This window comes from Pempheris klunzingeri, chromosome 1, assembly GCF_042242105.1.
Source record: "Pempheris klunzingeri isolate RE-2024b chromosome 1, fPemKlu1.hap1, whole genome shotgun sequence".
Taxonomy (NCBI): domain Eukaryota; kingdom Metazoa; phylum Chordata; class Actinopteri; order Acropomatiformes; family Pempheridae; genus Pempheris; species Pempheris klunzingeri.
The window spans coordinates 15,837,352-15,847,934 of NC_092012.1; the positions used below are offsets into that span (position 1 = coordinate 15,837,352).

The following is a 10,583-nucleotide window of genomic DNA, read 5'->3' on the forward strand; positions in this document are numbered from 1 at the left end:
AAAAATAGGGTGGCATTCTACTTAGGTGCAAAGGTGAATAACCAAGTGAAGTCTCCCGCTACTATGGAAGTAAAATATTACTCATCACCACTATAGAGACAAAGAAAAGTACACTCTAAGCAAATGTCATCTGTGCCCCCTGCAGCGAGGCATGCTATTGTACAATATCACCTGCCTCAAAACAAAAAACAAAGGTTAATCAGGCACCGTCTCTACTCTTACCAAAAAGTCTCCCACTTTGTTTGTGCTGTGTCACTCTTCTGTGCCATATTGATTATCCAAAGTAAGAGAACACCATGTCAATTTTCAGTTAAAATTCAATAAAACCCTTCCCAGCATGCAACCTTTGGACTTGTATTTCTCTATTGACTTTTTTGATGACATTTATCTTTCTAACAAAATCAAGTCGTCGTGAATATATTGTAACGTGTAAATCACATGTCTTTCTCAGAGGGCTTATCTGTTTTTGGTCCTCACAGGGAGTTTTGTTTATCTGTCTCTGAACTCTGCCCTTTATATGCTTCCCCGATAAGAAACTGGCAAGTAGACAGTGGGCCAAATTTCAATACACAGTAGTCTCTGGTGTGGACCCTCACAACTTTTTAACTTTTTTAACCACAAAAATGTTGAAAGTAGCATTTTGGAAAACAACACCAAGTGAGTGGATCGAGAAGACAAAAACAAAAGCTGCAAAAAACTGAGAAGAAGGAAAAGTCTTGGGTCCACATGTGGGAAGAGGAGCTGCGCTGAATACGTGATCTGGAAGTAACAAGTAGTGAAAATTGGTGAAATTTTGCATCGCAAACCAATCGCAAAAATCTTCTAACCACAGAGCCTGAGCAGAACCATGAAGCTTACTGGGACTATCCTTAAACTGGAGTACACTCATGGCAGCACAGACACTGAACTTTTAAACAACACAATGGTGATACCACTACAAACAAATACAACAGGTATGATGATAGCAACTTCAGTTAAATCAATCATAAACCTCCTGAGCGTTGACAGCTGTCACTCCACAAAATGCTGTGATTATTCTCACAAAGAGAAGAAAAAACATGTGAGTTTGGAGCTGCAACTAATGAATATTTTCATCGTTAGTTAATCTGCTGATTATTCTTTTGATTCATTGTTTGATCTAAATGAATGCCCACCCGTGGACCCTCACAACTTCCAAGGTCCAAGGTCTCTAAGGTAACTCAATCAGTGATCCAAAACTTAAGGATTCTTTACAATGATATAAAACAGAAAAACAGCAGATGATCAATCAAACTGAGCTGGAATCAGGTAATGTTTGGCATTTTTGCTTAAATAATAACTTAAATGATAAATCAATAATCAAAATTTTGCAGATTTCCTGTCACTAATCGTTTCAGCTACGTTAGTTAGTTTAGTTAGTTAGTTTACATTCTGATTTAATTTCCTTCACGTTCTTATCCTCTGTCATTATTCTAATTAGGGCTGTGTTGAGTTGAATCGAGCCCTTTCCTTGCCACTTTAAATGAAGAAGCTTTGCCAACAGGCCGCTCTTCAAATCCAGATAACTGCGAGGCAAATGTATTCTAATCTCTTAATTCAATCTTGCTGATCTTTGACCACAGAAGCACACAAGCATTTTCCTTGTTAAAGTGTAATCCCTAGCTGCTTCATCTCCCTAAACTAAATATGCAATTTACATACATTATAGCCCACGGTCAGCACAGTAAAAGCATCAGTGCGGGAACACTGCGCCGTGAACTTGTATTTGTCAGTGCTTTTAAGCGAGACAGTCCTGCAGCAATCAAACACTGGCAGGATGCAATTTAGAGTAACATAGAAGGAGGCTGAATTTAAACAGAGCGCCCAATGTAAAATTAGCCAGAGGAGAGTAGTGGACTTTGGCTCACCACTGACCTCTAACTGCTTTAATTAAATGGGGAGTTTCCTCCTCCTCTTGAGTAATAACTAGCACTGCCCCTCCGAGGCCTATGGCACTGGCAGTCAAATGGAGCAGTGATATCTCTACCTATAGCCCTGCTTTTTTATAAATCATCACCCCTGCTCCTGCTAGACCTATGAAACCGTGTCCAGGTGATTCCTAAAGAGCTGTAAATTCACAATCAACACCTTGCTGCAAAGTTCTGTCCATGGACAAGGTTACTCCTGCTCTCAGATGTGGGAAAAGATTAATTATATGCCTTCGTTGATTAAAGGGATCACGAATGATAGTCTCGGTCAAGGTGCCTGTCTGCTCTTAACAAAGCTAATGTTCTCTCAGCTATGTGATCCGTCTCAGATGCTTGTGGGGCTCATTAGATCAGACTCAGAGATATTTACTTATTCATTAGCAACCAAATAAAATGGGTCCATGTCTTAAAGGTCATAGAGAATCCACCCTGTCTTTCACTTGTCTCCTATTCAAACTTTTCCCGAGGCATTAAAATATGTACTGTAATACTGTGTTTTATCAGACATCTAGGCTTTTTTAGCCTCTACTGTTTCTTAATTGACAGGTTCACCCACCTCATCACTGTCACAGCCTGATGGAGGAATGGCTCAGTGCTCCATATGCGCAGACAGAGCCACGGGTAAACACTATGGTGCATCAAGCTGTGATGGCTGCAAGGGCTTCTTCAGGAGGAGCATTCGCAACAGCCACGTTTACAGCTGTAGGTGAGTCCCACCATAAATCCTCCTCAGTACAACAGATCATTGTCCAACAGCATTATACAGACAACACAGACAGATAATACACACCAGGAGCAACAATAATGATGATGAGAAAAAGTCTTTATTCTAGCTGAAGTGAGAAGTTATTCTATGGTGTTATCACCCACTGAAGGTCAAATTCGCAGGGACTGGTCCAGGCATGGAAGCAATAACATGTATATAATGACAGAAGGCTTTAAATCAATGGTGAGATACAGCTGTACGGTCTTAGCTTGCATCAAAAAGTGTGAAAACAAAATATGATTAAATCCTAAGCCTCGGGCTGTGTAATTGTGTCTCCTTCTGACAAATATTAAAGGGGACCTTTATATTCACGTCTAATTACAGTTTGCATAAACATCAGTTGGGGTTAAAGACTAAAAGTTTGAAAATCTGGAGGTGTGGAGAGGAAGGATATGCAGAATGAAAAATATATATATATCTGGTTCTGCTGCATGAATTTCACTGATTTTTCAAATAATTGTCACATTGTGAGTCTAACTATGCTATAGAAACGCCACGCTGAATTTCTGAAGTTCTGTATTACTCTTTTAATATAATCTCACAGCTGTATTACAGGGTGTAAATCTGTGTTCATACGCTGCACATTTATTCAGGTTCAACAGGCAATGTATTGTGGACAAAGACAAGAGGAACCAGTGTCGTTACTGCAGACTACGCAAGTGTTTCAAGGCTGGAATGAGGAAGGAAGGTCAGAGAAAATATTTCCATCTTCTTAAGCAGCTTTATTTCTTATTCAATAGGATGCAGCTTCAGTGTTTCAATCCTAAAAAATGTAATTTAATCACAAGAACCTGCATAAATGATTTCTGGTATGCAGTTCATTCAAAACTGTTCTCCATTTTTGTATTTAAGTGTTTATTTCTAGGTATGTGTTCATGAACAGTCTTTGGCTCCCACAGATAAGCAGAGAGAAAGAGATGCAATCAGAGGAGCCACAGATCTCTACAAATGAATAATTAACATGGCTGGGCAAATATTTGCGCTGCAGTTTTCTGGAATTATGTTGCTCACAATCCCCTGAAGTCAATGCCAGGGCGTCTGATTTAAATGTTTACTTCACTAATTTCCCTGTTTTGGATAAAATGCTGTATCATCGCTTTCAAATTAATCCAAAAGTGCAGCTGTGGCAGGAACACATGAGTAAAACGTTAAAAAAGACTCCCCCGGCAGCCACTCGTTTTATACGTTTCCTTTGAACACACTTCCTGTAACTGTTTACTCCAAATCCAGATTTAAGTGATGTTCCACAGAAGATTCATTTGGGACATTGTCATGCAGCACCATGTCGGTGGAGCACAGAGGGAGCCTCCCGCTCCTTCTCCTTCTCCAGTTTGATTAATACTCCCCTGATTGGTTGCTGAGAGGACAGCTCTGATGACTGATTACTCTGACACTCAGTCCTGTTGTCTGACTTTGTAGAGCCATATTGGAATCAGTCTGAGGCCATCTAGATTGCTCTGTTTCTAATAACTCTCGCAGAGGGGTCATCAACATGTGATGACATCTCGTCCGTTAAACATAATCCTCACCATCAAGCATCCAGGCAGCCACGCCCACTTCTTATTGCCAGCAGCAAATGTAAGAAGATGTTGTCAATGTCAGAATATAAAATCAAGATAGGTCTATACATCAGGATTAAAATATTACATTCTGTATCTTTGATTCGATGTCCTACACTTCAAAGGGTGTTTCAGAAAAGGTTTTTTTTCTATATTTGTCTGCTTCTTTCTTCTTTCTGTCTTCACTAAAACTTTTTTTCTTTTCAGGGAGAAACTTTGTATAGATAAGTAATAGACAGGAAGAGATGAATGGAGAAATAATGTTACAGATTTTTCAAAGATTGTTAAGTTTCTTGCATAAAAAAAAAAAAGATTTGATTATACCATACTACTTCTTAAATCCTGAAACAGATCCACTTGAATGCCCAAACAGGACGAGCCTTCAGGAAACTCCTGAAAAAAATAAAGGGATTTTTCTCTAATTTCTGCCACATTTGCAAAGTAGGCAACATTTGGCATGGCTAATGCTGGCATAACAGTAACTTCAATGTCACTGAGGATAGAGGGACCTTGTGGAGGCAAAGAGTAGGTCTTTTCTTTCAGGAGATGTTTGCAGCCGAGGTGAGTTAAAAAGTGGAGAGCAGAGGCGGTGTCTGGAGAAGCCAAGAAATGTCTCCAATGGTTCGTGCCTCTCTTTAATCTCCAGCTGTTCAGAATGAGAGAGACTGCATCAACAATCACAGAGCCAAGGGACAGACAGTGGGCACTTTGTCCATCAGTGTGCTGCTGCGGGCTGAGGCCAGTGTGCAACAGGTAACATACCGTTGCTTAAGATCTCAGATACAAACTTCTGTGACACTTATATTTCTCATACATGCCAGCCAAAGGTTCCCTTCCCTAATTCCGGAAATCATGTTGATGGAGGCCAGAGAGGATATAGGTTACATTTTAAACAGGCACCCATTAAATTGTGTGGAGGTTCTAGCTGCAAGTTGGATTCAGTTACTACTTAGAAATGACAAAATTGCAGAGGGACCCCTTCATAGCCCTTTTAATTGCACCACGAGGTTAGAGATTGTGTGCCAATGTTCAGTTACTAAATGCATAATAGCAACCAGATATATGCCTTTCCATGTAAAAGGAAGGCACAGAAATAAATGAGATGATTGGCAAATGAGCTACTATAGTATAGCTGCTGAGGTGGGGTTTGTTTTTTCAAATTGGTCATCATGCACCCTCCATTCAGCATTGTTTACCACTGATCAATAAAAAACCTTCCTTTACCTGTCTTGTCTTGCTTTAACCTTCACAGCTCTCCATGTGCCAAAGCACTCATACACCTCGCAGCATCATCACCTTCCTCATCCCCCATTTTTGCTCCCCTCCCTGCATCCACGTTCACACACCTACCCTACAGTTCATTTCCACATTGCGGTATCACCTGAGCCCACTGTGAACTCACATAATGCTTTTCTGCTCTCAGTTCCCAGCTCCGGTCTCACCTACGAGTCATGACATCAACACCAAGAAGACAGCCTGCGTGGCAGATGTGTTTGAGTCCATGAAGCAGCAACTCCTCCTGCTGGTGGAATGGGCAAAACACATCCCAGAGTTCTGTAGCCTCCTGATAGATGACAAGGTACGAAGGGGCCTGAATACCCAAAGAGCTTTTTGTTCTAACAGCTAACTTGTACCTGTCAAAGCAGAAAAGTGTAACAGCAGCTGACTTTATACTTTTTTCATGGCGTGTCTGTTCAGGTTGACACTTTGGTTGACTAAACACTTACATGTTAGAGCTATATATAACATGAAGCCTGTGCATGTCTGTGTGCAGGTAACCCTGCTCCAAACCCACTCTGCAGAACATCTTATCCTAGGGGCAGCAAGACGCTCCTTACCTTACAACAATGTCATTCTTCTAGGTAGGACAGCGCAAATCTCCTAATGGTTGTGTGCTTTGTGTGCTGATGGGAACATTTTTCTTTTTGGTATTGCGTGGATCTACAGTGATCTTCGTGCTACAATATCTTGCATATGAATGGATAGGTCTATGTCCATTGTGCAGGTAACGACTTCGTGATCCCCCTGAGCGGTGCAGAGGTAGCGGTGTCCAGAGTTGCTTTCCGAATCCAAGAGGAGCTGGTCAAACCTCTCAGAGAGCTGGACATCACAGACAAAGAGTTTGCTTGCCTCAGAAGCATTGTCTTCTTTGCCCCAGGTCAGTCTGTGAGGGGGTGACTGTGGACTGTAATTTCTATTCTGAGATCCAGTACAAGTTCCCTGTAATGTGCCATTGTATTTAAAATAATGTCAGGGAGACCACAGAAACACCACTGGCTGGTCATTTAGAGCACGGCCTTACTGTACTCTAACTGTACTGTGGGTTTATGTCTTATCTTTTATCAATCAATGCATTCTTGAACTGAACAAAATATTGATTATGTTCAATCACTGATTGAAAGGTTCCATTGCCTGTTGCAAGGAAACCCAGTAAGAACATTACATACACAGAAAGAACATCCTATATTCATTATACATGTGATTTCACCAGATCTCCTACAGGCCTTTTGACCAAAAGAGCAAAACAAAGAATTGTCTGTAGTATTGAAAGTATTTTATCTCTTGTGCCTAAAACTAAAATCAAAAGGACTATATTTTCCTACAATCTCCCAGAAAATGTTGCCTTACATTTTTTTTCTCCGAAACAACTGACAGTTATTAGGAAACGCACTTGTCCATGGACAGACTGAATATAAAGACTGAATATGAAGTCAGTGTAGATCAGTATGTAGCAGGATTTGTAAATCTCAACTCAGCACTACAATATCTGTCACCTGCCGTCTATAGAGAAAAGGATGTTTTATACTGACATACTGGCAACTGAGTTAACAAAAAATGCAATGCACCTGCAAAAAGTTGTACCTGCTTTTTGTTGTCATGTAAAATTGTAGCACAGTACAATTAAAACCATTTGTCTTCATTTCTTTCACCTCTGTTTTTCATTCAACAATTTCATTGTCATTTTACTGAGCTTATCTACATGGATAAACTACTGCACCTCTTTTACTTAATGTTAACGTAAACAATTCAATAATAAAACTGCACTGCATTCACGGCCTCTTTCTTTTGTCTCGCAGAATGTCCAGGTTTGAAGAGCCCACAGCTGGTTCGACACCTCCGTTTCCAGGCCCATCTGCTGCTGGAAGAAGCAACCAGTGAGCAGCGGGGAAGGTTTGGGGAGCTCCTGCTGATTCTGCCTCCTCTGCAGAGTGTGGCCTGGCAGATGGTGGAGACTCTCCATTTAGCACAGCTGCTGGGTGAAGCCAGAATGGACAGCCTGCTGCAGGAGATGCTGCTCGGGGAGGGAGCCCAAACTGGACAGCAACTGTATACAGGTTGGAGACACTGCTGCAGTATAGACATGCAAGACATTTACTTAAATAGTATGTTAAAAGTATGTTAAACTTGAACTGTCCTGAGCTTGTAAGTGTATAATAGCCGAGACATTATTGTGTTGTGTCCTCCAGTTTCTCCTCTTCCTTCAGAAGATGCCCCAACCCAAGACCTACAAAATGAGCGAAGAGCTTCACCTGGAAACTTCACCTCTGTCATCTCTCACGCTTCAACATGTGAGCACTCACACTCTCTGAAAATAACAATAAAACAGTCTATATTTAGGCAGCACTGACTTTTCAGTGTGTAACAGTGTGGATGTTTGTGTTCCATAGACAGTAGCTAATAGGTTGGGTTGGATCTTTATTGGGTTTAAATAGAAGTGAAATAACAGCTGCATTCATGTGCGGAGGAATTTATGGTGTATTTTGTATTTCTGATGTTAGTCTGTAAAATAGTAGGGATAGTTTGTGCCAGAAGGTCTGAGTTTGAAGAATATATATCATTTTCAAGTGCGAGGTTTGAGTAGTTTTGGCTGGTGAACACTTTATGGCTGGGATCGTTGTTCCCTCTTTTTTACATCGTAACTGATAAGCTCAATACCTGCTGGACTTATTGCTGGTTTCTTATTGTTGTTTTTGAAAAGATAATGTTGAATCAGAAATTTTGTGGGGGGTTTTTTTGTTTCTTTGTTTTTTGTTTAATATTTGGTCTAGCAGGAATTTGGCATTAGTCTGCCTGACATTTGTTCCCATGAAATTAGAATTTATTATTTATTTATTTAGACACTGATCTCTCATGTGCTAAATGCCATTGCTGATGTCTGCCTGTCTCACACAGGTCTTTCAAGCAGCTTGCCGGCTGCCCCCACAGACTGGCACTGAGGTGTACAGACATGGCAAAGCCGCCAGTGTGCCCATTGCATACCAGAGGCACGTGTCCACACCAAGAACTACCTCAAGAGGCAACAATTCATCCAAAGAGTGGGGGGGGAGGGTGTGTTCTTTTTTTGTTTATTTTTTGGACTCAAAAACTTAATAACTTAATAATTCATCACAGTATCTAGGATTGTTCATTTTTCAGAGATGGGACAAAAGGAAAATTAAAATTTCTTTTTTATACAGGAACACATGAAACACCAAATGAAAAATATTCGGCGCAAAAGCACAGTGACAAATAAAAAGTGAAGGCAACACCTGGGAAGCATGTAAAGGAAAATGAATGATATATGAAAATAACATTACACCAAACTGTAACTAAGCATTATTCACTCATCCTATCACACTGAGAGCAACAAAAATACTGCACACACACACACACACACACACCAATAAAACTGGGCCTGATTCTGATCTACAGTGTGTTAGATTTGTGCATTGAGCTGAAGTGAAGGTTCCAGAAACTGCCAGCAGAGGGCACACAAAGGCTGTCCAGAACTACATTTGTTAGCCACTGCAAGTTTTTCTCTGTGAATATAAACCTTCACTCCTGTTTTTGTGGTCAAATATTTATCATGTAAATCTGAATGAGTGAATGGTTATATCTCAAGGGTCCTCTCACGGAAGTGAGTAAAACAAATATCACAGCCACTTTGATTCAAACAACACTAACTGGCATCAGTCATTAGTAAAGATTAGCTATCCTTCTTGCAGAAGCCATCTTCATAGTGCAAATTGATACAAGAGCCCTGGTTGTGGATGTCCACCTTGATGAGCAGAGAGTTCTCAGTGGGGCTGCAATGACTCAATATGATTTAATCACATAATGAAACCTTTTCTCTTTCTAGTTACTCTGTTTGTTTTTGTATCTTAATTACTGAATCCCTGCAGAAATAGAGAAAGCAATCCATCCTTTACTCTCCCTTGAAGCCAATGGCAACCATATCCACAACACTGAGTATAATCTAAACAGTAAATTAGTTAATTCCACTAATCTGAAGATCGGGCAGTCATGCTTTCTTAAAAAATACTCATGCATCACAGAAATCAGGTTAGCTAAATAGTGATGTCTTCTCTTTCCATTTGAGACAGTATCAGGTCTGTGACATGCTGCGTGAGCTCAATCAGTGGAGGAATCTCTGATGTTGAAAGAAGTTATATAACATTATATAATCCCATAAAGCTAAGTGGTTCAATGTACTGAAGACAGACATGCTGCTTTAGCAATGGGACACTGGTGAACAGCATGGACAGATCAGTTAAAGATGGGAGGCTAATTTATCACAAAGAACTATAAAGCCTATTGTTTATATTTTCAGGCTTTTCATACATACTTGGGACAGTTTACTGCTACAATCCAAAAACATGCAATTCAGGTGGATTAGAGATTAGAATTAGCCTATACCACAGGTACTATATAAATGTATGAGAACACGTATGAGTCAGGCCACAGATTCACACTGTGCAGTACATGCTTAAGATATAGTAAGTCTTCATCAAAATTAATGAAGCAGTTTAAATATATTTGATAGAATAGTTCTACTTCTAGAAAATATAACCTGAACCGTAGCATTGATGAAATATTTTTATAGCAATGTATGATTTTGTCAAATGAAAGGGGTTAGCAAATCTCCTTTTATCTTCAGTATGTACAAAATATTGAACTTCTGGTGTAGTTTTATAAAACAGGAGCATTTACGGTTAACCTTCAAATTGTTGCTGAAAAGACTGTAAGCAACATAGAGCAGTGTCCATCTGTCTGTGTTAATCTTGTGATTGACCTTTGAATGTCCAACAGCAGGTGCTTCCCTGCTGCTTACCTAATGCATGCTAACACAGGCTTGCTGTCATGAGCCTGACTAAATCTTGTAAATACTTAGCGGGCATAGTATATACAGGTAGCCACAAGAAAGGAGTAACATTACAACTAATGGACCAATGAATGAATAAGTGAGCAATTAGTCGGCTGGGAACACTTTTTGAATCAGCGTAACATCTGGGGGTGTTTACAAAAGGCCATATTTTTCATCATGTTCATTGC

General features: G+C 40.1%; 1 protein-coding gene across 1 annotated transcript; it reads left to right on the plus strand.

Moving 5' to 3' along the window:
* The first annotated feature begins 847 nt into the window (after positions 1-847).
* On the plus strand, positions 848-7,950 carry hnf4b (hepatic nuclear factor 4, beta). The gene is made up of 11 exons (XM_070832151.1): positions 848-953; positions 1,862-1,870; positions 2,493-2,652; positions 3,306-3,400; positions 4,918-5,024; positions 5,695-5,850; positions 6,046-6,133; positions 6,277-6,429; positions 7,349-7,606; positions 7,739-7,840; positions 7,940-7,950. Exons 1-11 carry the CDS (start codon positions 848-850, stop codon positions 7,948-7,950), a joined length of 1,245 nt encoding a protein of 414 aa, XP_070688252.1.
* Positions 7,951-10,583: the final 2,633 nt, after the last annotated feature.

Coding starts and splice junctions, on each gene's coding strand:
- hnf4b (XM_070832151.1), top strand. CDS start 848: ATGAAGCTTACTGGGACTATCCTTAAACTGGAGTACACTCATGGCAGC. Junction 2,653..3,305: donor AGCCACGTTTACAGCTGTAG/GTGAGTCCCACC, acceptor ACATTTATTCAG/GTTCAACAGGCAATGTATTG. Junction 7,607..7,738: donor TGGACAGCAACTGTATACAG/GTTGGAGACACT, acceptor TGTGTCCTCCAG/TTTCTCCTCTTCCTTCAGAA.